The 26,901-nt window shown below is 43.3% G+C and overlaps 2 protein-coding genes and 1 long non-coding RNA gene across 5 annotated transcripts; 1 reads left to right on the forward strand and 2 right to left on the reverse strand.

Annotated features, from left to right (window-relative positions):
• Nucleotides 1-941: 941 nt before the first annotated feature.
• On the reverse strand, nucleotides 942-2,860 carry LOC136447042 (uncharacterized). The gene is made up of 3 exons (XR_010757684.1): nucleotides 2,728-2,860; nucleotides 2,190-2,330; nucleotides 942-1,281 (listed from the first exon to the last, which is right to left on the reverse strand). It is a non-coding gene; the product is annotated as an uncharacterized lncRNA (long non-coding RNA).
• A 435-nt stretch (nucleotides 2,861-3,295) lies between these two features.
• Nucleotides 3,296-4,398, reverse strand: LOC136447089 (putative defense protein 2). Its single transcript, XM_066445772.1, has 2 exons — nucleotides 3,851-4,398; nucleotides 3,296-3,397 (listed from the first exon to the last, which is right to left on the reverse strand). The coding sequence occupies exons 1-2, from the start codon at nucleotides 4,361-4,363 to the stop codon at nucleotides 3,296-3,298; spliced, it is 615 nt and encodes a 204-aa protein (XP_066301869.1). The 5' UTR covers nucleotides 4,364-4,398.
• Nucleotides 4,399-6,127: 1,729 nt separating this feature from the next.
• On the forward strand, nucleotides 6,128-24,897 carry LOC136446873 (uncharacterized). Of its 3 annotated transcripts, none has more exons than XM_066445517.1 (15): nucleotides 6,128-6,284; nucleotides 14,297-14,478; nucleotides 15,087-15,265; nucleotides 15,484-15,589; nucleotides 15,928-16,028; nucleotides 16,761-16,922; nucleotides 17,742-17,835; nucleotides 18,276-18,339; nucleotides 18,973-19,130; nucleotides 20,041-20,114; nucleotides 20,348-20,497; nucleotides 20,675-20,732; nucleotides 21,686-21,900; nucleotides 22,580-22,788; nucleotides 24,152-24,897. In XM_066445517.1, the coding sequence occupies exons 1-15, from the start codon at nucleotides 6,217-6,219 to the stop codon at nucleotides 24,555-24,557; spliced, it is 2,226 nt and encodes a 741-aa protein (XP_066301614.1). In that variant the 5' UTR covers nucleotides 6,128-6,216; the 3' UTR covers nucleotides 24,558-24,897. The 3 variants fall into 3 exon arrangements, with proteins under 3 accessions (XP_066301614.1, XP_066301616.1, XP_066301615.1); XM_066445519.1 differs by lacking the exon at nucleotides 6,128-6,284 and adding an exon at nucleotides 10,502-10,542; XM_066445518.1 differs by lacking the exon at nucleotides 6,128-6,284 and adding an exon at nucleotides 12,727-12,959.
• The last annotated feature ends 2,004 nt before the right edge of the window (nucleotides 24,898-26,901 follow it).

The raw sequence follows: 26,901 nt of genomic DNA on the forward strand, positions 1-26,901 counted from the left end.
CTCACAAGGCAGATGGTGCTGTAGCGGTACACAAGCGTTCTTATAAGCTGGTGGTTCCTTTTGATGTCGATTTAAGTTTCTCTTCTAATCTGTTTGTTAAGTCTTATTCGTAGGGCGGCTGCTGCTGTAGCAAGGAAGATTAACTTAAACTCAAAACAGTAGCGGTCGGGCTACCCTGGGGGCCAGACACCGTATATCGGCTAGCCACCAAGCACCGCACGCGCGCCCAAGCTTTCCCGGCCCACCCTCCCGCTGTCCCCCGAAGACCGACCCCGCCCCACTCTCCGCTGTAAACCCAAGATCTGCTAGCCATATACGGATATGCTTGCGTGCGGTGCTTGGTGGCTAGCCGATATACGGTATCTGGCCCCCAGGGTACGGTCGGGCATGTTTTGTGGCTCTTTTGTGGCCTGTCTACTAATCTCAAAGGAGGTCTATTGGTGGCAAGGCGGTATCAAAAGAGCTTGGATACTTTTGATACCGCTCTGCCGCCGACAGATCTGCTTGGAGATCACTTTTCTACATCTCTGTCGACTATGACACTTTTTTTCTGTTCCATCTATCTCTATTATACTAGTATTTGGCGAGGAGTTATAAATGATACATCGCTAGATATACGTGCTAAATGTTTCAACAACATGGGTGAAATACTGTGACTGAGTCAGATCCTTACATCTGCTTGGAGATTATACTCGAGTGCCAGCTGTTGCAATGCGCGTCTGGTGGTTCCAAACTTACACAACCATCATTAAAACCGCCTTACACAATTTCTGGTGGCGTCCTTTGACTTTTGTGAGTCTACAGCAGGACCAAATTAACAGTAGAACGACGTGTTTTAGAAATGTCAACATGATAGTTCGCTTGGTAGTAGCTGTATGAATAACGTTTGTAACTTCAATAACTTCACCTTTGACAAACCAATAAACAAACATCAACTAATGTAAAGGTAAAGTTTACGTTTATTTGCAAGGTCTTGCCCGGGGGCTAAGTGCCAACATGTAACAGTATTTATATAAAAGTATACAGACAGTGCAAGTTAACAATGGTGACAAGTGGAACAAGTGACTATTCTAAAAGGAACTGAGCACGGAATACAATTTTAGTAAAGCAATATTGCGTTTATTATTTCACGAAGACATGCCTTAAGACTTGTTTCGTGATACGGCTCATAGGGCAGGTATCTGCGACGTCTTGGTGTATCACGAAAACGAAGGCGGCAGAAGGGGGAGACGTTATCGCTACAACTCAAGTATGTGTCCCGACATCCTCACCAGTCAACACCTGTCAAAAATAAGGAACGCATCAATGATATGACTTAGGGCCCTGTCACACTTGATCGTATAAACGTTGCGTGTGAGTTGCGTATGGACAAAATGCAATACGCAGCCGTACGCACAACAGTTGTGGAATTTTTCGATTATTTTGACGAATATGTGACTCACATTTCGTTATTCACATGATAGAACTATTTATAACGAATAACTTGCGTATTAGCGTAACTATCATACCTACTAGGCCGTATTGTGCGTATGCCGGTGTACATAAAACTTGCACAAATTGATCGAGATGCATGTGACATGCGTATTGTGCGCACGGTGGCGTATGGAAAAAATATCAATGCGCAACTCACACGCAACGGCTATACAAGTGTGACAGGTGCTCTAGATGATGCGCGTATCTTTTACCAAACAATTAATGAACTAATTCATCATTTATTCTGACAGACAGTTCTACACAGCTGTGTGGTTTCTCACAAATATATAGTAGCATACTTAACTGGCTGGTTGATTGATCACATTATATGATTCTGGTTGTATTTACATCTTACTGCAGGTACGTACATCTGTGTCTGTCTATGTGATCTGTGCCACTTGTGCACTTTGGGAGATTACCGCAAGGTGGCAGCCAATGCAGGTAACACAGAGGGTCGAATAAGGCTCCATACGACTAAAGATCCCGACAGGAGAATGCTAAATGTGCCACCAATGACACTAAAATACATTCCTCATTACATTCAACCAAGTATTATGCAATTAACAAAGACGTTCGTACAAAATATACACCCTTCTGGTGTTAGTATACGTATGAATATTACCTTACTTATTATGATTGGATGTAAGCAGGAAATAGTAACGTTGTACTTGAATGGCAATCGTGTCACAAACGCCGTTAGATAGACGACCATTTACCCGTCTATCCGGTCCGGATCCCTGCCCGCACGTTGTTGGTGTCCCTGTGTTTGGTGCACCGGCTGTAGTCGCCGTGTCTCTTCTTAGAGCGGCTGTGTAGAGACCAGCGGCCGGACGGGCTGCAGCGGCGGACGGCAAAACCTGCAGAAAAATTTGAGAATAAAATTATCACCTTTAAGGAGATGGGGAATATTGGATGTTGTCTGTTGTTCCAAAGCCTACACGCCTAGTAAATCGAATTTATTAGTGTCATACTTTACTGTGCTAAAGGTTAGTATCCATAGTAAATGTGAAAATGTGAAATAATGAAAGAAAGAAAGTTTATTGTAAGTTCTTGTCCGTAGCTAATTCCAAGTATATGTAACACGAAAAATAGAGAAAGAATGAATGAATGAATGAATGCGTGAATGAAAGAAAAAGAAAGCCCGATACAAAATTGATAAAGACGTAGGAGGCATTGATAACTAATCAAATAAGAAAAATGAACGAATAGACGACTTTATCATCAAACTAGAAATATCTGTCCGCATGTCCGTACCTTTCCCGGTGAGGCCCGGGCGGAAGCTGGGACAGGGGACCCGGGCCACTCCTCCTGCCGGCGTCTCGGGCCAGCACGCCAGCCCGTCCCAGTCCTGCCGACACGACCGGCCACCTGGAGAAAACACAAAGAGAGACTGTATCATAACATATACAACATGCACTATGTCAACCCACCTGTTATAAACACTCAAGTCTCTCAACTTTGCAATTCTGGGGGCATTGCCAATGTTTTATGTAGCATATCCTACTCTCCAAGCAGAGGAGTGGGTTCGGCAGGTTTTTGGCGTAATTCTAGGCGTTTTTGTCGAGACAAGAAAACCACGACAAAGTAGATAGCCCGACAAAAACGCCTAAAAACACGCCAAAAACCTGCCGGACCCACTCCTCTGCTTGGAGAGTAGCATATCCTTTGTAAAACTGATATAGATACATGTACACGAACGGATAAAGGCCAACTAGCGCCAAGCAAAGTTTGGCTTGGCGATAAACAGAAAACGGGACAAAATAAAAAGCCTGACAGAATGCGTAAAAACGCGTAAAAGACTAGCCGAAGCGCCGGACCAGCGTTACTTACCATTTTTGAGTGTGTTGGCACGCATGGCGCCGCGGCACCGCGCACGGGCCAGTCCTAGCACCTTCCTCTGGCCCGCTTTACTCACGTCACAGTCCTGGGTATAGCATGGAGGAAGAGGCGAAAACATCAGGAAAATACAAACGTGAGCATCACATCTTTAATTTGTCGCTTGGTGGCCTTTACTACAGAAGATGAGTTCAATGGACTCTCAAATGTTTTACAGATTGGAGAAAATTAGTCGTCCAGACATGGCGTGACAAGGGCAAATTGCTAGTATATAGATCAAAATAATCTAGATGGTGGAAATTGGCGGAACGTTTGTCTATAAACATCAAGTAGACTTAAGTCTAGCATGTTGAGATTACTTAATTCAAGTATGGTGTAGTCGGTGAGAAATGTCAATTGGTCGTGGTCAAATAACCAGCCTGTGTGCCCCAGTGTCTTTGTCAGAGTAAATACCGCAAGAAATACAAAATAGGCGTCTTATTTCTATATAGAAAAGCTTCAAATGCGTTACTTGCGTATCGAACATATCCGTGCAACGTACCTGGCATTTAGGCGGGCGCAGACAGACGTCGTTCAGCACATCCGACGTGATGCCCTCGTAAATCTTCGTGTAATGTTTGACAAAAGTCGCCTTGAAGTAGACCGGAGCGTCCTTGCAGGAAGACGCTGTCCAGGTGAAGGAAATATTGTTCATGTCCTTCCTCTTATGGTTGTGGTGCGTCACGGCACTCCCGTGGACGCCACCGCAGTCCAGCGCCTTCGTCCTCGGTGGTAGGTGCGACCAACTCCCGACGATCTTCCCTCCACGAGTCGATCTGGCCTCGAGAAGAAACCCGTGGAACGCCGACGTGCCGTTCAGCGTTATCGTCCATTTCGTCCGGGTCCCCGTGAAATCCGGCTCGGGGAAGACCCCGTACCCTCCCGTCCCCGGCTGAGGTTTGTGCCCGTGGACAGGGTGCATGGAGTCACAAGTGGCACGGGGTGCGCCGTTGGGGTAGGCGGACACAGACGCGCTTAGCGCCAAGACCAACAGGAAAGAAAACACGGCTCGCATCTCGTCGAGGGCTCGGACGATGGCTATGCACACGAGCACAAAAGCGGCGTCTTCTTTTTATACAAGGCTACCCGGCCCCCTGGTTAGACCAGAACTGATTCCTGAAACAACAATTGTAAATTTGACTGATTACCAAAACCCACAAAACATTTGCATAATCACACATATACAGCACACATTGACAATAAACAAGAAGGGTGTTAAACATGCTATTACAAAATGTACATTGTATATGTTTGTCAAACACCCCTTTGAAAGCACAATTTGACCGGGTTATAAGTAAAGCTGATTGGTCTGAGTGCCGACATTTCGTCGAAAAGGCAAATCCAACTTCCTCTGGGTACACAAACTTGCAAAGGCCACCCCACAAAGCCTGAGTTAGACAGGCGCTCTCTTGTGCCAAAAAGTAAACTTGATTTAGATGCAAATGACTACTTGGAAACGGGTAGAATCTTGTCTGGGTATCAAGTCGGATGAACTGTAACCGCACGCAAGGTCTTATCCATTGGTGACTGGAAGACCTTTGTGAGGTGACTAACTAGTCAGACTAAGGCTAGTCAGAGAAGAGACGCACACACTATTTCAAGTCCTCACGTCGTTTTCTGACTCGTCCCTTATTTTGAGCCAGGCGTCTGCTCAACAAGCTCTCCAAGTTCCCAATGCGTAGGTGTTAGATTCCCTCGCCTCCAATTCTAATGCCCTTTTCTCCATAATGATCCCTCTAACAACACACAGTCGCGACAACCTCCGATCTAACGATGTTTTATCCTTCTGGTCTGCGGTCTCCTCCTTCGACGTGACAAGATTATAGCATTTTCTCTGTTTAGTCTCGTCTGTTGGGTACTGAGAACCGTATTAGGCTAGTCGTAGCTACTTGTCTCAATTTTGACTGTTTGAAAACCCTGCACGGTACCTGGCAGATCCTGGGAGTCTAAACAATAAATGTCTATGCAAAGATAGAGAGGAGTCAGGTATGAAGTATTCTATTTTGCTAGCCATCAAAAGTTCACAATGTCCTGTACTACTACATGTAACTGCTATACGTTGAGTTACAGGAAAGGTGGCTGCACCCTGACCCTCATACGAGACAATTAGCTGCTTGCATACACCTAACTCTATCTAACTTCATATGTGATCATCTGTGATTGTGCATTGGAATGGTCTTACAATAATGTTTGCCAGTTAGTCTCATAACCCTTCTCTTCACGTGCAGGACAGACGACTCGACAGTCATATCATACTGTTACAGAGGATTCGGTCATAAAGTAGTGAACATAAGGCCGGATTTTGGTGTTGCCTTAGATCATTTTCCCCATTGAGTCATTGACCCTATTCCCTATGCAGAGGTTTCGGTCGGGGGGGGGGGGTCTAGTAGAAGCCGCGATTTCTTACAGCTGACCCTTAACGTAAGCCATCGCGGCCACTACTACCCCCCCCCCCCCGAAACCTCTGCTTGGAGAATACATTGACCCAAGAATTAAGAATGCTGTCTATAGACTAGTGACCACCTGTCCACTGTGACTATTTCGTCGAGTCCCTTGAGTGTTCCTGTGGCCATATACAATGTGCACTATCTAATGGGCGCAGTTCCTGTAGTTTTTTTTTTTCATGTTAAACACTACACGTTGCAATGTATCGGTTATCGTACAACTATAGTTACATGGCAAAGTCCAATATAACTCAACCACTTAGCCACCTCAGCAACAAAGGACTCTGAACTCCACTGTTTGCCGATTGATAACCTACACCGCTATTTTTGTACTTAACGTCAGTCGTAATTTGTCCGGCCGAGCTGAAAACTTAAACGCTCTGAATTAAAGGCCTTTTCTGGGGCAAGAGTCGTCGAAGTGAGGATGAAGGATCACTGGTATGAAACACCGAGGAGAACGGGATATCGGCTGGCCAAACACTCCGAGAAAGGGTAACCTTCGTTAACATTAGTTCGTAGGGTTACATAAATCCGCCACTTTGGGTGAGAGCACGGGAGATCTCTAGTGCAGCACCCCCAGGTATGCACAGTTAAGATACGTAGGGGTCCATTATACTGGGGGATGTTGGGTTGGAGATCTATTTGGATGTGTCTCTTCAGGGTGGCGGAATTATGTATCCTGGTCGAAGAATCAGAGTAGATGTAAGGTATTGTATTGTACGGGAATGAAGCATATCTTCAGTAGCAGCGCTGTAAAGAGGGCTTGTGCGAGCACAAGTTGAATATCATGTACTGTACATACATTTATAGTTGCGTGGAATTCGCGGCTGTATGGGAAAGGTGTTTTTGTGGTTCTAGGTTCGCGGTTGAATCAATTCTGTAGTCCAGTAGTACATGGGAAGCGCAAATACGCAGTGTCATGAATTCACGGTGGGCAGGTCACCGAAAGGACAAAGCGCCAACGCGAAGATTTAAAGATTTACCGTAAGATCTTTAATACTTGACTGGTTCGCATAGTGAATTTCCTTTCCAGGAAATAGAGGTCATTCTTGGGGCAGTATTACAACATGCAGCTGTTTCGTCACGGGAAAGGCTGTTACAGACCCAGTTAGTTCGGATGGTCTCACTAAAATCGTAACACAAAATACTAGTATTGTACGAGGCACAGTCACACCTATAAAAGGAAAGACCTTTACATGTGGACCACCTGGCCATTGTGACCGCTTTTGGTGGTCTCTTATTCCCGTTACGTTGACACACGCATTAAGAATCCTCTCTATAGTGGCACCTGTTTACAACAGTCCCCTTAGTGGTCTTAATTGGGCAGGCTTGACTGTATGTGCCTTCAGATTGGGAGGGAGACCACTACATATGGCTGCTGCGTCACATGTTCAACTTTTAGTCTAGGTCAACGTCCGTTAGGGCAATCGTGGTAGGGAACGTGCTTGTAGCCACGCAGTGAAAGTTTGAAAGCTGATGGCAGTTAAGCACACACCGCTACCAGTGGACTAGCCCCCTGCTGTAGTACTTGCACAGCTGTGTGGCCCAAGGGCTACAGAAATGGAGATGGGCGCCGCACTATACACCGACAGGTGTGGGAAAGATTTTCATGGCCATAAAAATGTTTTAGGCAAAATGTTAGGGGTATTGTCCGAATGTTGAACTTTCACCCTTCACCCCGGGTGAACGCCCTATCGGACGTTCGCGGCAGGTGGTCGCCGAGAAGTGCTTGCAGGGAAGAAACCGCGACAGGTTCCGTTTTAAATGTGATAGATATCATGCGGTATCTCTCATCATGTCCCACTCCGAGTTTACACCAAGCACGAAAACGTGTTCTCCCTATGAATACTGCACTAGAGACAGAGCAGGTGCCACTAGTTATTCCTTTTTCTGCCGAATTAAAGGTAAAGGTGAAGGTAAAGCCTGGAACTGAAACAGGATGACACTCAGGCTACGATTCATACGCCCGTAGGAGGTAGCCTCCATAGCAGGCTCTACGAGGCCTTTTGGGGGGACTTTTAATACACTTTTTGTAGCTAGCCAGCCCGTAACCATCAGCCAGCCTGAAACCATTATCCCCGTAGTTTGGTTTCAGTCTGGCTGCAAAAAGTGTATTATAAGTCCCCCCAAAAGACCCGGTAGAGCCTGCTACGGAGGCTATGTAGGAGGGCTTGGTGGAGGCTGCACTACAGACAGCGCAGATGCCACTTTGTCATACGGTATCTTTCATCGTGTCCACTCCGAGTTTACACCAAGCAGTAAGACGTGCCTTCTCTGTCAATACGGCACTAGAAACAGAACACAAGCCGCTTTGTCTTTTCGTACTGCATATCTTGTCATCATGTCTCCATCTTATTCTGTTACACAGTCTAGTTACTGCTGACGAAAGGTTAAATTTCGAAGGAAAGATATGCGATTCAAATCTTATTTACGTTTTTACGAGTGAGACGTTTCTTGTTCTACGCCATTCCTAGTGGCAATGCTTGCGGCAAACGCCTACTTTCGTTCTTGTACCCACAGCCTCCTAATGCTTCGGTCGCATTTCCGATCCGGGGCACGGTCGGGCTGTTTGCGAAAAAAGATATGTATCCGGAAAATACACAATTTATGGTTGTATTTCTTTAACGTTTGTGTATTTTGTTGTCTTTTGTGTCATATTTTTCGTTCACACTAGGGCCCGGCCTGGAAACGGGACCAAAGCGTAAGCTACGAAGCCAAGGTGATGCAGTACTTAAGCCCCCCTCTCACTGGATCCGCCGCGTCGCTGCGGCCGTTGGAATTGACAAAGCAGTCAACGAATTTCATCGCCAAAAAACGAATAATTTTAAGCTTTGTGTGTTTTGTTGTCTTTTTGATCATTCTTGTACGTTTTGAATGATACTCCCATTTAAGTCAAGGACAAATCTAGTTTAGGACGCAGCGACGCCGCCAGCGTGCCGCGGGTCCAGTGAGAGGGGGGCTTTAGTGTTTAAGCTGTACATCTAGCGGGCACGCTCGCCCATATAGAACGAAGAAATAAGAAAAGAAAAAGATAGAGAAAGAGCTGGGGATCTAAAGAAAATCGCTGACACTCAGTAACAGTTCCAGGCATGGGTTGATGATGATGCCCTAAATATATACCCTTTGCAACCGCTGATTCGGGATATTTGCCATCGGGAAGTTCTGATGAAGGTTCTTCTATTGTCTATCTTCGGAGAAAAAACGTGTCAAAAGTTTAATCAGGCCCAGTGACCCCTATTCTTACGACCGCACGGCCGTTGACTTGTCTCTGTGTACGTGTTCCCAGTCAAGGATTCTCTGCAAATAGACACGGTGTCAGTCGCATCACTGACTGCGAAAACCCCGAGGCTCATTCTTACCTTTCGGTGAACCTACCTCAGCAAATACTGCGGGAACGTCCCACTTCTTTGAGCTGGGACGATCGTTTTTGTTTTTAAAGTTTTGAAGAAATAAAGTCGATGTTTTTGTCTTTAGATGATTGTTTCTTTCATAATGCGTTGAGGTTGAAAACCTTCAGGCTATAAATGCAAACGATCGGGCTGTGTAACAGTCGTTAAAAGAATTGCTATAACAATTGGTACGTTCCTCTGGGGACGGCTGAATATATTACATGCTCCCCGCGGGAATAAAAACCCGCCCAGTCACGTTTCTGCAACAGACCCCAGGTGTGTGAACTGCAGTGACACACTTTGCCTGACAGTCTACACAAGTCGGCTGCCAACACTGGAAAAGACTACCGAAGCTAGCAAATTCAAGTAGAATCTTCTGCCAGCAAACGCAGACGTTGAGCTCGAGGGTCCCGGCGCGTTCGGACGCACTTCGCAAAGGAAGTTACCCTCCTTGGGTTCACCTATCGTCTACACAAGGAGGTTAACGTTGTATGGGCAGAAGTCGGTACTGAAACGCTGGAAAGGACTTGCGAAGCTTCCATATCTAAGGCGGATTCTCTGCTGGTTAATTCCTGGAGAACATCGAGAACCAACGACGCGGCTGTTTAAACGACTGTGAACATCAGGACACGTCGCTTCGAAACAGGAACCGGAGAGGAAGAGGCATTTGGGCCACCCGCCTGCATAAGTCTGGCCTAACGTTGGAACGGACTAGCGAAATCTCCCGTAGATTTAACGCGGATCCGGATACTCTGCAAGCTGAGTCCCACAGAACAAAACGCCGTGACAGCACAGACGTCCACTGAGGGTCGAATCTAGACGTAAAGAGCATCACGAAACAGAAACCAGTCAGGAGGGGGAGACATTTTGCCTGTCGTCTGCCCTAAGTAGTCGGACGGCGATAAAGAAGTCGAACTGGCACCGGTCCGGTCTTCGTGACAAACAGAACTCCCCGACTACATGATATTCACGATACACCCGTAGAACAGAAGTCGTGATTGCTATACACCATATTGCAATTGTAGACGCCGCTTTGAATCTGGACAGCTGAGCGTTTTTGACGAGCTAGAACGTCGGAACAATATAGCTGCTTACTGACCGCCTGCGCAAGCGAGTCCCAGCTCAGAAGCACCTGCAAGAGCTTCCCCGCATCTAGGGCAGCCAGGACTCTCTACAAACTGACATCGCAGTGCCCATAAAACGAGTGGATTAGCGGCAGATACAAACCAAGGATCTCCACGGATCGACATGGCAGCACAACACGATAAAACCGCACCGCCGGCCCAGCACGACAACGGGTTCTACCCCAAAATACCCGAAGAACACGGGCTCGGACATGGCAAGACAAACCCAGCGTTTACGTAAGAACAAGCATTTTCATTTAAATGCTAGAAATGTTAACATTCTCATTGAATAGATAAAGTTTATTTTTCTTAGATGTTTAACGCTTAAGGCCTTCTTTAATATGATTTCTTGTAGTTTGACCCCTTCGTGTTTTGACTACCTGTTGTGGTTAGGCCAGTCGACCGTACTGGTAGGCGGGCACCAACTCACCTTTCGGTTCACTAAACCCTGTGTTTAAAGACCATCACAAACGGAGGGTAGTCCAACTCTTGTCAGTTTTCGATAGCGTATGCATATATGTGTGTGTGCGTGCGTGTGTGTGTATGTGTGCGTGTGTGCGTGTGTGTGCGTGCGTGTGTGTGTGCGTGTGTGTGTGTGCGTGTGTGTGTGTGTGTGTGTGCGTGTGTGTGTGTGTGTGTGTGTGCGTGTGTGTGTGTGTGCGTGTGTGTGTGTGTGTGTGTGTGTGTGTGCGTGGTGTCCTTTATCAACATAACCTAAGGAGTTGTGGCTACATATTGATGATATTTGATATGTGGTTAGTAGCAGTTCACCGTACTATGCTTCTGCAGTGGTATGAACATGAACCATACTTTCTTAAATTCTCTCCAATCTGTCCAGTTCATCGCAAGCATCCTCATACGTAGGTGTCGATAATACGAAAGACAAGTTCTATCATGGACCTCCTATCGGCTTTCTATGGTTCCGCAGCAGAACCTCCGATATCTTTGCTACTATACAATGTGATGGGTTCTTTAAGGCCCCTATAAGATGCCTAGTACTGAGTTTACAAAGAGAAATGATAAGTGTCCAAATCGGTACTAGTATCAAGAACACCAACAACTAGAAGGGGACTCGCTGACCAAAGCCATTGTGATCCATAAATGACCCTCTTACCACTCACCACTTCATACTATGAAAGCTTGCTTGTTTCCCATGGGCCCTAACATCATCTGTGTAAGTCAATTTAAAGAGAAAGTAGTTTCTATGGAACGTATAAGTCAATTTAAAGAGAAAGTAGTTTCTATGGAACGTGTACTGAGTCAATTCAAAGAGAAAGTAGTTTCTAATATCTATGCCGGAACGTGTAAGTCAATTTAAAGAGAAAATAGTTTCTATGGAACAAGTAAATTTGATGCGGAACTTAAAGAACCTGTGCAGGTACTGTAAAGATCTGTAAAGTGCACTGCTGCGTCACGCTAAAGGTTATGTTCACATCAAGGCGGCATCGGTCAGATTGAAACCTCCTTGGTTCACGTAGATGTTTGTCCATTAGCAGTGGAAATCAATGCAGTTTGAATTTTTAATGCATTTCATATTTAACTTTGCAAACATTACGCGCAAAATCACTTTACTTTGTTTTCTTAGCGATTTTCGTTGCATGGTTACAACGGCAGCTCCCATTCATACAGACTCAAAGAACTTCATACCAGATAACATGCGTAAAACACTGAGACTGATCCTTACATCTGCTTGGAGGACAGAATGACCGTGCAAAAGGCGACATCAGAATACACACGTGAGGCAGCACGTGGATGACCACGTCTGACCTAATTTTCCCGCTTTTGTGCAATGGGGGGGGGGGGGATCTGGGTCTACTGAATATAGAATGAATGTGTGACCTCTATTTCACCTCTATAAAACCTTGATCAAACTATGGAGCCCACAAACACATATAACGTTACTCAGCATTCTTAACATAGGATGACACTATTAAGGTACTAAAAAATCATCTAAACGTTTGGCACGGTTCCAAGAATATATAGCATAATCATGATAATGCAAATGCTATACTGTATATGAACTTGAAAATACTCCAAATTTTGGGAGGGGGCGGGCAACTCGAAACACAGTATAAATTCTGCAAACTCACTGATACTAAGGAATTGATGCAACCTACCAATAAACTATGCAAACAGGCCTCAACAATTGATGAATTTCTGCCAAGTAACGCTTACACAAGGTTGCGCAAGGTTCATCTTCTACGTCATGGAGTGGGCTGTACCACTTCTTCACATGGGAGTCCTATAATATTTATTGAGGCTTTTTATGGATGAACTAAGCCTCTTTTTTCAATGCAAAATCCTGCGAAACATCATATATTACAATTTCAATTAATAAAGATGCAGAAAAGGTTTTATATCTTGCAAAATATTAAAATGATATTCAAGTGGTGTCAGGTTTCACCCAAGTGGTTGCTCCAGTTGAGGTCAACTTCAGGTCAACGTCCCGTTTGACCGGTTCTGTACTGTGGTGAATTCTGTCGGGTATAAAACCGACTAGCCGTCCGGATTTACAGATTTTTGCTCGCTGACTGGCTCTAGTGGACTTCTATCAGCTTTCAGTATTATCTTACAGCAGCTTAAGTGAAACAGTTCTCTTGAAAAGCGTCACAATTTGGACCGCAATTTGTCAACGTGAAGAAACCCAGCGTTAGGTAAGGTTGTGAAGCGTGTTTTGTATACTAGTACTACTATTTAATTAAACCTCCTTGATCTATCGTTATATCAGAATGTCTGGTGTTTCTTGTGGTGTTCTATACTAAGTAGATCACTTCAAAAGCTTTGAAACCATTAACTTGTAACGGACCGCGGCTTGAATAACGGAGGAAATATTAGCACGCTGACCCAATTTTGGACCTGCTGACCGATACCAGTCGCGGTAGGTCAGCTTACAGCTTACAGTTTAAGGTATAGAAATGTGAGATGTGAATTTTTGTGACGCTTTAAGTGACTAAGGGCGTTCTAATCTGTGTTTTTTTTTTTTTGACCGTAATTTATATCCCTATCTCAAACGGATGCCTTGACCCGAGAACGTCTCTTTTGGTCCTCTTTAACTTCTTTTCAAAAATGTATTCTGCTTTCAAGTTGGATCCGTCCTTCAACATTACATGCACTGGAATATAGTTCAACACACAATGTACCGGTTATCCTTTGGTTTCAGATTAACACCAGAAATGTGATGGAAGGACAAAAAAATTGTTAACAAAGAAAGTAGTTATGAATTAGCTATCCTAGTTAGTTTATCTGGCCTCCCATGATCTCCCGTGACCAACTATAGTATGGGAGCCTCGGTAAAATAACTAGCATGGCACCCAGGCTATCTATGGAAACAAAAAGCAGACTTTTGTTTAGGGGAATTCTTCCAGGTTTGGCATAAAAATCCCATGATGGGGGCCATTGATAAGATTTGTTGCCACTGAATAACAAAGGATTGTTATTCACAACCAAGGACATGATAACAGCCCACATTTCAATGACCATCTGTCATCTTATTCAGGGTGATACATTCATTCTCATTTAAATGTACACATTTTGTAACTTCTGTTACCGTTTGTAAGACGTTCCTGACATTAAGATTTGAAACATATAAGGTGCCAAGCTGTCGTTTTAAAGAATGACAGTTTGGCACCTTTTATGTGGCAAATCTTAATGTCACGAAAGTCTTACTTCAAACGGTAACGGAAGTTACAAAATGTGTACATTTGAATGAGAACGAGCGTATAATGACTAGGTCACTTTGCACTGCTTACAATGTGGTCCCAAGCGTTAAGTATTGCCACATACATAGATAGATATTGTTAACTTACAGTCAAGTAAAGTATCTATGTATGTTACAATACACCAAAAAACAGTTACTCAAGCAACTGGATATGATCTAACTTGCTTGAGCAACTGTTATTTGGCGTATCGTATTACCTGGATGTCTAACCTTCATCGAGGTATCTTTATGATATATTCACGGATTAGTTTCTACGCCTGCCTATTCCCACAGAGGTATGCAGAGTGGGGAGGAACTATCCAGACTGACCGTCCCTCTCCAGAGAGGGTCTGTGAAAGAGGGGGTGAACCTGCACTTCAGGGGGATCTACGTACAGATAGACGGCAAGGACATCCTACACGATGTGTCGGGAACGGTCAAGCCTGGAGAGCTGCTGGCTGTCATGGGCCCTAGTGGTGAGTCTGTTTGTTTGTTTTTGTTTGGTCTGTTGTGTGTTAATTGACACACGGAACAGCAATTTGCAAGCTGTCCTTGCTGACTCTGTAGTTGTACAGAGAAGGGCTGTTAGTCGTATGTAGTTAGATTCTAACCTACCAGTACAGTTGTTGGGCTGGTGAAAAGTTATGACACAAAGCATATTCATTCAAGCTATAATATAACATGCACACACAGACACACATGTACACACATACACATACACACACACGCACACACACACACACACACACACACACACACACACACACACACACACACACACATTATGCAACCACATATGTACATGTATATATGTGTTTGTGTGTGTAGGCATGTGTGTGTGTGTGTATGATTTTGTGACAGGTTTACCAGTGTCTTGACTCTTATCATCTTTTCCTCCAAGCTTCTGGTAAGATGACCCTCCTCAATGTCTTGTCAGGCAGAGTTGCTCCTATGTATACACGCATTCACATTCGCACAGTGTACTAGTATGTGTGTGTATGTCTGTGTGTGAGTGTGTTTGTTTGTAATTTTGTGACAAGTCAGGTTTATCAGTGTCTTGACTATTGACATCTTTAACCCGAAGGTTCCGGTAAGACGACCCTCCTCAGCGTCTTGTCAGGAAGAGTTGCTCCTGAACACCTGAAGTCAGGTGAGATTCTCATCAACGGAGGGCCGATCACGAAACGGATCAAGAGGAAAATCTGCTACGTCTTACAGCAGGACATCTTCTTGGGGAACCTCACACTTAGGGAAACACTTATGGTGAGTCTTATTCTTACATCTACTGTCTTAAGAACAACAGAACAAGGCTTTAGTACAGTGAGACATATTGTTAGGACACCTCATGCTTAGACTTAGAGAAACACTTATAATGAGTCAACAGAACAAGTCTTCAGTGCTACAGGATATCTTTTCAGGAAATCTCGCACTTAGGGAAACACTTATGGTGAGTCTGAATATTTTTCTTTTGTACCCACCAGTTCACAGCCATGCTGAGACTTCCAGAGAAGATGGCGTACCACGAAAAGGAGAAGAAAGTCGAGGAAATCGTGGACGCTCTGGACATCAGAAAATGTCTGGATACATGTGAGTAAGATCTTAATTCTTGATGATATTTTTGAGGGACCAGTTCTACCATGTGATTCTAATGCTTGTCCGTTTGCTTGATGAAGACAATTTTGGCATGTTACTTTTTTGTTAGGAAAGTCGTGTAAAGTGCCTTTCCCAAGGGCACAAGATCAGTGACAAGGCTGGATTCGAACCCAGGACCTTTTGATTCTGATTCCGAACACGCTGTTGTCGCACCACACGATCCACACGACACCACATGCTGCCATGATTTACACATGCCTTTGAAAATTTTCGTGTCTGAGAAATTTACTGTTTTGTGTAATATTTGTTTTGCCCATTTCCCTGCTGTCCAGTGATAGGAACAGATATAAAAAGAGGTTTGTCCGGAGGTGAGAAGAAGAGAGCGAACATCGCCAGCGAGCTGCTCACAGACCCTTCCCTCATGCTGCTGGATGTGAGTCAAGCTCTCACAGTCACACTCCGTTTACTGTAAATCACTTAACTATAGCGGTCGGTAAGTTTAGCGGTTGGGGGGAATGGGAGTAGTTCACTGCATTTAATCTTACTTGTGGGAAGAAATATTACTCTCTCAAATATTAGTGATCAAATATTTGCGATGATGAAATTTTAGCAGTTGACCAGTGACCGTTAGGTTAGCTAAAATTAAGTTACAGATAACAAATCAAAAATTACAGTAATGTCATTCATTGGTGATGTAATCTTGAGAATGATTTGCTCGAACACTTCAGCCATGGTTGTCTGATTTGCGAGAAAGTCCAGAATGTTCAACATACAACTTACACTTAGAGACATACGCAGTGACAGACAAAACAGGGCCATACGTTGATGACAGTTAGACATCCAGGAAATAAGATACGCCAAAAATAGTTACTCAAGCAACTGGATGAAATTTTGAAACAGCCAGACGTTTCAGACAGCATCCGCACTGACTTAAGATAGCGGATGCTGTCTGAAACGTCTGACTGTTTTATCCAGTTGCTTGAGTAACTATTTTTGGCGTGAAACAGGGCAATGATTGTAATCAGCAGTCTGATCAACCCAAGTTTGTTCCTGCGAATCTGGCGCCACATCAAGGGCTGACTGTTCTAGCTGACTCTATGCAATTGTGTTACACTTACGGAAATGTTGTTAACTTGCTGTTTTATATCCATTTTTGCGACAACAGGAGCCGACATCTGGCCTCGACTCGAGCACAGCCTACAGTCTGATGACGACAGTGAAACAGTACACAGAACAACACAACAAAACTGTCGTCACGACCATCCACCAGCCCTCCAGTCAGATATACCACATGTTCGACAAACTGCTACTCATGGCGGATGGGGAGGTAAGCTAAGCTATAACTCATTAACTAACCACTAACTCATTAACGAATCATTAACTCATTAACTACCAATAACCCATCCACCAGCCTTCCAGTCAGATATACCACATGTTTGACAAGCTGCTACTCATGGCGGATGGGGAGGTAAGCTAAGCTATAACTCATTAACTAACTACTTATTCATTAACTAGCACCTAACTCAAAAACGACAGTAAAACAGCACAACCAGACTAGTCACCACCATCCGCCAGCCCTCCAGTCAGATATACCACATGTTCGACAAGCTTCTACTCATGGCGGATGGAGAGGTCAGTTTAACTATAACTTAACGACAGTAACACAGAGCAACACAAGAAGCCTGTAGTCACCTAGTAGTAGTCCACTGTTTTCTGCTGCTGCAGTAGTTGAAACATCCTGCAGCCGCATTCAGTCTTCCTTAAGTCCCTTCCACTTTGTCCCTTTCGCTGCGAGCTTCCTTAGCTCCCGTAAGTTTCTTCCCGTAGTCACCTGCCTTCCAATAAATGCAGAAATGTTTGCGGATGTTGTATGTTCATGGTTTTCGCAGTGACCCATTTACTGCAAACTCAAAACCACCGAAAAAAGCTATATTCCATTGTGTGACTGTAGCGCTTCTATTGTTTCAAATGCGAACTCAAAGCCACCGGGAACACTCCATTTTCTCCTACCGCAAAATTAAATCCCAAACGTGAACATTTCTGAATTTACAGTACATGGGATTGGATTTGTATGGCCTTGAAATGGGTCTATCATCAGATAAATCAAGTGATGCCATCCATTCACTCCTGCTGCTGCATTTTCCAGATTGCATATTTCGGAGACGCCCACAACATCCTGGAGTTCTTCAGCAGATTGGGCATGCAGCCCAAACCTAACTACAACCCGGCTGACTTCATCTGTAAGTCTGTAAACCTCACACAAAATGTTTCAACTTTGTTTTGGTTCATATATCTTTTTTGTTACTTTATCAATTCCATTATGTATTAGTGTATCAGTGCACCTTAAGCGAACGAAACTGGACTGGACTGGACAGAGAGAAACAGCGACAAGCTGTGATGATGATTGCACCTAAACATAACGTACAGTACTGGTACAGAGGTTCAGGTACAGGTACAAACCTGTACCTGAACTATTAGGCAAAATAATCTGCGGTCTTCAATGATGACAGGAACATGAATGAACAGCTACGTACTGGACACTGGCGCACATCCCTAATGTGTATCATTAGTAAAGCTTAAACTATTTTAATGTGATCTTCATTTTTTTATCTTTATATCAGCAGTGTCAATGATATTCACAATTTCAAATACAATCAATTATGTTTTTTTCTCATTCCAGTGGAGAAAGTTAAAGAAAGTGATGAAGTGGAAAGGAAAATCATCAATGCCTCCAATGAGATGAGGTGAGACGTTACTGACACTTGACATTATCTTCTACCTCTTCTTTTGTCATCCTTAGTTGAGCTGCAGCATGATGTTTTGTTTTTTCAAGAAGCTAGTAGTGCCTCGGGTTTTCAACCAACTACACTTTGTCCAGAACACAGAGGTCCTGGGTTCAAATCCTGCCATGTTACCGACCTTGGACCCTTTAGAAATGCACTTTACACGACTTTCTTCAATCCATCCAGGTGTAAAAATGGGTACCTGACTTCCGTTGGGGAGGTAAAAGGCAGTGGAGGGAGAAAGATGGGCTCCGCCTCCTAATACCGTGCCCTAGACACAGTGGATAACAACCCACTGCCTCTACAGCCTCAAAAAAGGCTATCTGACTTAGCCTGGAATCCATCCTATTTAGCTTCCGGCCGCTACCCTAGCTCCGCTGCGCTACCCAAGCTCCGCTGCTTGGCCAGGCAGCGGAGCTTGGGTAGCGCAGCGGAGCTAGGGTAGCGGCCGGAAGCTAAATAGGATGGATTCCAGGCTAATCTGACTACCTTTACCTTTTACACTTGAAATTACATTTTTGTGTTCTTAGGAAACAACATTTTGAATTGGTGTGAAGTCTTTACAAATACCTTTCTCTCTCCCTAATCCTACAGGAAAGTCTCAACCCTGTCTCCCCTGACAGACTCCATTGAAACCCTGTCAACCAGTAGGAAAAACAGCGCACAAAATGGAGGCATCAAGACTATCAGTGGCCAGCACCACCGAAACGGCCTGGATCCAAAAGATGTCCACCTTAACCATGTTCCCAATGGTGAGTAGAAGTATAAGTACAGTGCATCTATAAATAGTTTCATCCGGTCGGTAATTAAATATCACTTGATAACAAAGTATGTTGTACAGTAACTTATCCAAATCAAGTATCCCTCCGCTTCGGTGTAGAAGACATCTCACATGTTAGGTTTGGGGATTGATATCGGGTGTAAGTGGGACGTTCTCCACTTTACTTTTTAAAAAGTGGACTCAATCTCTTCTCTTCACCGACGCATCCGTCCCCTGACCCCGTCCACTTGACTCATCCTGTCCTTGCTTTATCCCGTCTTCCTGTGCTCCTCATTTACCGTTGAAATGGCACTGCCTGGATTTCCTTCGTTCTGTACCTTTTATAGCCCTGTATACACGTGGCATGCCTCACCTGGTTTCCCTAATCTATCTCACCTGTTCTTGATGAGATTTGTTTGTTTTCTACACCCGCACAAGGGATTACTTGATTAGAACACATCCAGTATATTTACTACATGCAGACGTTTTGGTGACCATCTGTCACCTTCCTAAGGGCAATACTGACTGGTTTTCAGTCATGTTGTCAGCATTCTTCACACTGCATCAGTGGCACCTAGTGTCTTGTATAGTAGTCTGTATAAACAGTCATGACTATTTTCTAAATACGTAGATGCTGTCAACGCATTTAAGTTTACATGGTTTTTATTTCGTGGTAGGGAGTACATGTGAGCAGAGTATTCACGGTTGTTTTAAGTTCGCGTTTGAAACAATTATTAGCTCTATGGTGAAAGGTGGGCAAAAAATTTTGCAGTGGTGTTAAGTTTACACTGAAGAGTTCACCCCGAAAACAGAGAACATAAAACCACCACAGACGTTTCTGGTTTTCAGTATATGAATACAGGGCGTGTACGTGGTGATATGGAAGAAGTGTTTCTCTCCAGGTGCTGTAGCTGTTGACATGGGGGAGAGTGACAAAGAGGCAAAGTGGCCAACTGGTTTCCTGACACAATACAAGGTATTGAAACTTTCAATTCTGTCCAACCAGGAAAATGTTATGATTTTCATATTGCTTGCTTGTGTGTGTCTTGTCTATTGCTGCACTGTGGGACACAGCAATGGGAAAGTTGATACACCTTGATACTAAGTAGTCTTGTGGTTGGTTGGATGATGATAATTGATAGTGCATGTACTAGTAGAGACATCTTTGTGCTACTCAGAAGCCGAAGTTTTAAATGTTGTTTTTGTCAGGTTTTGACCCAGAGGAACTTCAAAGAGGCCAAACCGCGGCTGTACTCGCGCCTAAACTGGATACAGAACATCGCTGTGACCCTGATCCTGGCCCTGGTCTGGTTCCAGACGCCTCTCGTCGAGGAGAAGATTCGAGACGTCTCGGGAGCTGTAAGTTTATTAGAGGAAACCCAAGCAATATTAGAGCCCGAAAATCAGCTTTTGAAAGTCAACTTATCTAAGAACAATCATTTTTATTCATGATTAGTTCAAACAACACTATCACAATGTATAGCATTGTGCATGATGCAAAAACTGGTCATTTTAAAGTGTTTTTTTGCCTTCCAGATTTTCTTCCTGATTACCTACTGGGGTTTCATGCCCATGGCTGATGCTCTGTTAGCATGTGAGTATGAAGTGCTATTTTGTTACATATGGAAAACATTTCTTAAGAACATCGTGAAACCTTTGTAGGTTTGTGCTCTTTCATAAAGAGTAGAAACTTTGAAGTCACTCTATGGGAATATGATTTATGAAGTGTGACATACTTGCAACTCAACATATACTAGTATGTAACTGTAGTGTGCAGACACAAGATGCATGTACTAGTAGTAGTACTGGTACTAAGTGGCTAAATGATTCATCCTAGTTTTAACAGTCGAGAGAGATATACAAGTTTTCGTCATCTTTTATTTCACCTGATTGTTTCTGATAGTGAATGCATTGTCAAGGAATGCAAGTAACGATTTCTTACCATATGCTTAACAAGTTTTTATGGGTTCAAACACCAGTGGATTAGCCCCCTACTGTGTGGCCCAAGGACCAAAGGGAGATGGGCACCACCCCTATACGAAAGTATTCTAACCCTATTGTATACTAGCCTCCCTTTTTGTATCCCAAATTTGCAAACTATTATACTCTCCGCGAGGACAGAAGAGACTCGGGAGCTATGATAGGTTTGGATACCAGGCTAATTGTATATATATCTTTAGCAACTTTAGTTAAAAGTTAAAGTTAAAGTTAAAATCCTCCCACACCATAAGGTGTATAGGGTGGTGCCCATCTCCGTTTCATAGCCCTGGGCCACACTGTGGTGAAAATACTGCAGCAGGGGGCTAGTCCACTGGCAGTGGAGTGTGTTTAACTTCCATATTGTTTCAGAAGTATGAACTATTTTTATAAAGTCTTTGGTATGACTCAATGCGCCTCTTGTCCAGAGGTGTCCTGACCCAGGCACGAACTCGAGCCTTCTGGTCTAAGTAATTTGAACCATGTGGTGAGCGACAGAAGCGCAGACCGCTACACCACAGGGACACCCTCAGCAACTATGTTTTACATCTTGTATTGTTCTTTAAACAGTCCCATCAGAGAGGCTTGTTGTGAATAAGGAGCGGTTGGCCGGTTCCTACCGCCTCTCCTCGTACTACCTGGCCAAGGTCACCAGCGAGGCTCCGCTGATGCTGCTACTCCCGACCTTCATGATCTCCGTGTGCTACCCCATGTGTGGGTTTGGCAACGCTGCGGGCTTCTTCACAACATGGAGCCTTCTCATGCTGAGTGCGCTCACAGCACAGGTGAGGATGGAGGAAGGAATGAGTGAGTGGATGAATGAATGAATGAATGAATGATCGCTGTGTTTTACCCCATGTATGGGTTCGGCAACGCTGTAGGATTCTTCTCTACATGGAGCCTTCTCATGCTGAGTGCACTCACTGCACAGGTGAGGATGGAGGGAATAAATGATTGAAAGAAAAAAGAATGAACGATCGAATGAACACTGTGTGTGAACCCATATGTGAAGTCTCACACATGTAGTTCAGGTTACCTATCATTGGCATAATCATATTTGTAATGATGAGATGATGATAACTGGTATAATGTAGTATAAGTTTTTTTGTACAAATCATATGGATATAACTCAAGTACATGAGACTTTATCACCTTGTATTTTCCCATCCCCAGTCCATCAGATTCTTCCTGAGCTCCGTGTTCTTCGACTTCCATGAGGGCCTTGTTGCTGTGTCTGTGTTCATGCTGACTAAAAATTACTGGCTATAACTGGCACATGACTCTGAATGTTTATCACCTTGTGTTTCCCGTCCCCAGTCCATAGGGTTCTTCCTGAGCTCCGTGTTCTTCGACTTCCGTGAGGGCCTTGTTGTTGTGTCAGTGTTCATGCTGAAAAAAAATTACTGGATATGACTGTTACATGACTCTGAATGACATGAGTCTTTATATTTTCCCCTTCCTCAGTCCATAGGGTTCTTCCTGAGCTCCGTGTTCTTCGACTTCCGTGAGGGCCTTGTTGCTGTGTCAGTGTTCATGCTGACTAACCTGCTGCTGGGAGGGTTCTACAACACAGACATCCCCTACTGGCTGAGCTGGGTTCAGTACCTGGCCTTCTTGAGCTACTCCTTCCAGGCCCAGCTCTTGGTGCACTTCACTCCGGACCATCTCTACAGGTAATTCATCTTCCGAAAATAATTTCATCAGGTTGGTAGAATATAGGATATAGGAGATTCTTTGTACACAACCAGATATTGATCTCACCTGCTAGACGTTAGCAGGTGAGATCAATACCTGTTTTTTTTTTTAAATAGAACTTTATTGTCATTTTGTACAAAATACAAGGTACAAGCAGTAGCTTTCAACAATGTACACTGTGATATGGACATACAATATTCTAATTTTTTTAATGAGCATTCGGATTTAAACAATGTAACTATGTCCATTCGATTCGTCCCGTACTTAAACTTACAAATTGTGTTTTTCCCCAGCAGTATTAGTTCATTAATGTATTGATATTGTTTTACATTGGAAAGGTGATATCCTAAGATTACATCTTGTGTGGTTAATGATAGTGTTTCCACATATTTTGGCCAGCAATGACTAATGATATTTGATCTAGGTCTTGGGAAGGCCAAGTTCAAGGTTGGATGATTATAGGCTGCTTGGCGGCTATCATTGGTACTGCAGAAGAACTTTTGTTTTTTGTATGTCATGGGCATTCTATGGTCTTGATATTTTGGTGGCAGGTAGCTTTGGATGTCAGGAAAAAGAAGGTTAGGTTTGGACCTAGGGTTAGTTTCTGTCACAGCCTACTTGAAAATTCTACATCAAAATTTTGCGATGACCTGCAATGAATGTGACCATGCCATAAGCCCTGTTTTTCAGTCAGGCACTAGTAATGCTATAGGGTCACATTTCCAAGCCGGGGCCCAGCCGGGCAGCTTGTGGGAACGAAAAATATGATATAGAAGACAACAAAGCACACAAAACTTTTAAAAATTATTCCTTACCATACGTTATGTACATTCTTGATATGCATCTTTTATTCTTTGCTTTCTTAAACAGCCCGGTCGGGCCCCGGCTTGGAAATGTGACCCTAGCATAAGAGGATGCAACCAATACATGAACAGAGATAATCAAAACAGTTAGGATGGCCCCCCTAGCTGAAGACCCTGTATACGTTTCTGATAGTAGAAACATATTTGAGTACGTTTGACCAATTGCTAACGTCACATATCCGCAATGACACGTGTCAATAAAGTCACGTGTCCGTAACTCTCGCGAGTTTACGTTCGGCAGTAATTGGTCATTATTGATCCTGAAGAAGGCAACAGTGGTCGTCGAAAATTTGATCCGTGAATACCTTAGTGTTGGAAGAAGGTTTAGCATTGTATTATGATTACAACCAACACAGATGAGCTTTCATTATATTTGAGTTGGTTGCTTTCTAAATCTTTTAAATCACAAACCCTCTCTTCTAGATAATTGACTTTGAAATCGGAATTAAACATTTCAATGTTTTATTTCCGTGTCCAGATGCAGCACTGACAAATCCTTGTTCAACACTTGCATCGCCGCCATGAACTCCACATCAACAGAAGCAACAGTGGGAAACATCGGCACGGCGGCCGCCACTACTCTCAGCTCCGTCCTCACTAGCACAGCTTCCGCCTTAAACTCCACCTCAGAAATGATCTTAAACGCCACGACTCAAGCCACGACTTCTCTTAGTACCACTTCTCTTAGTAGTACCATCATGGTCGCAAATGCCACTACAGTACCACCTTCGCTTCCCATGGTACACATACCACCAGAGGAGGTTCTGAACCAATTGGGAGCCAGGTTTCCGATCTGGGTGGACATTCTGGTTATGTTGGGCATCATGTTTGGCTTTAGGTACCTGGCTTATCTGGTGCTCAGGTATTTCAGGAAGCCTAAATAGAGAAAAATGAACCAAAGTTTTTGAGCTACCAGTAGAGGTAGGTAGCTGCAGAGAACCCAAGTCTGTCTCTTCGTCTCTTTTTCTCTCTCTCTCTCTCTCTCTGTATATCTATCTCTCTGCCGCCCTCTATTTCCCTCTCTCTCTCTCTCTGCCTTTCTCTCTCTCTCTCTCCCTCTCTCTCCAGAAATCTGGACATCTAGAAAAGGTTATGATTATATGTGAAGCATCTAAAAATTTACAAACCTTATTTTCCTGTTTTTATACCTGTAGATTGTATGTGACCACTTCTTTTTGGTTTTAGGTTGTTTTATTTTGTTTTATTTTAAAATCCTTTTCTTAATGGTAGAAAATTGTGAAACAAGGTAGACGTACTAGGGACATTCATTTCGTTACCTTGTGCTGAGGTATTATATGAAGCCTAATTGGGTAATAGGCATCATTTTTTTAACCAAAATTTTTATGGTGTCTTCAACGACCAAATAGAACAGGTATCAATTTTGAAGTTACAAAGTATACAGTCAGACCTCTAGTTAAACTACTTTACTGTAACAATGATAGCAAAAGCAAAACCAAAGGTTGTTAAACCAAAGGGAAAACTATTCAATCAGTAATTTAAAAAGAAAAACTGTACTTACTCTTAGATGTAACGTTGGGTAACCTAAATTCGTGGGGTACTTAAAGTCGGGATTTTTCGAAAACGGGGTATTTAGGGATATGTGCTAGATGCAAAATCAGTTATAACGCCAGCAATGCAAAGCAGATAGACTAACGTATTCAGAACACTGGCTGAAAAGCTTCGATAACCATGCATTAGAAGTTGGCGACGTCAAAAACTCTCCGTCCCTTATTGACAGAGTCTGGGGGCTTCGTGGGAGAATCACCCAGCACGGTTGTTCGCTGGTTTATAAGACAAATGTCACATCTCCTGCCTGCTAAACACAATTATTTATAAGACAACTTATTACAATCTCTTTTGCTAACCTGCAACTGGATTCTAAGTGTGATCAATCATCAAAACTCCTCTCTGTTGCTACAACCTACGGCACGTGTATTTTCCCGCCGCCATATTGTTAACCAGAATCCTGTTGTCAAGCAGACGACAAAGGTTTGTGAGGAACACTTCTTGTCTAAATGCTGCGTGTGATAGTGGACTGAGGAAGATATTTTCCTCAAAGTTTGCTCCTAACACAACAAGGAACACATGGACATAGTGGTATTACCATTGCTACGGCATCCAGCTAACTTACCATGAATAATGTAACGTTACACGTTGCCCGATGATGACGATGGGCCGACTTTGAGTGAAGTTCTACCGACTCAACACACGGGTTGTTCCCGAACTGGCCTGATGTGTGCGGTACGGCCGTTTTTTCGTGTATTTTTTTTACTTGGACACGTCTATATCCACAGCACTCTCCTCAAGCCATGGATAGAACAAATAGCTGCTGTATAAAATGTGATTAGCGGTAAGATATTCAAGACGAATCTTCTCTCCCGAATTAATGTGCCCCCCTGTCCGACAGCACCGTAATTGTGCGTGCGGCGGACGGTAGTTTGAAGTTGAAATATTATGGTGTCAGCACGACTAGAGACAAAATCTACCATATATATGATTAGTGCAAAGATAGTACATGATACTGACAGAATAATAGAAAAAAAGGATGGTTTATTGTTCTGCTAGATTGATTTCAGTCAACCATTATCGGAAAAATCCCGAATTTAGGTTACCCAACGTTATTCATTCACACACTATTTGATTTAGCTGCAGTGTCATGTAGATGCATTTATGAGTACATGTACTTATCAATGATAAGTTACTTAATATTATGACATTCTAGTTGCATAATGCCAATTATACAGATGTATCAAAAAAATGGTATTCAAATTCTCAGCACCACTATGTTCTTTCCTTCTTCATTGTATCCATTGAGGCCAGTATTATATGATAACGACAGGTACCAATGTTTGTAGAAGTGCCATATATAGGAAAATATCATGACTGTTCTGTAATTCTTATATGATAAGACATAAACAGCAATGTATTAACTTGAAGGCAAAATGTACTTGCAATATATCAATTACTCAGGAATGGGACAAAAATCATGACATTTGATAGTTGTTTTAAGACTGATATATAAAAACAACAGACAATAGTTTTGTCAGTAATAGAATATTAGATCATGACAGAAATCACATGTGCAAGTGTTTTATGAAAGCCAACACATTTCTTGATTCTCTGACATTTCTATTGATATCAATATTTATGATAAGTAGATAACGTTATAGCAAAATGTCAACATGGAAAACAGAGGTCTAAGAGGAAGATATGCACAATTTCTTACAG

Source organism: Branchiostoma lanceolatum, chromosome 13 (assembly GCF_035083965.1).
Source record: "Branchiostoma lanceolatum isolate klBraLanc5 chromosome 13, klBraLanc5.hap2, whole genome shotgun sequence".
Classification (NCBI taxonomy): domain Eukaryota; kingdom Metazoa; phylum Chordata; class Leptocardii; order Amphioxiformes; family Branchiostomatidae; genus Branchiostoma; species Branchiostoma lanceolatum.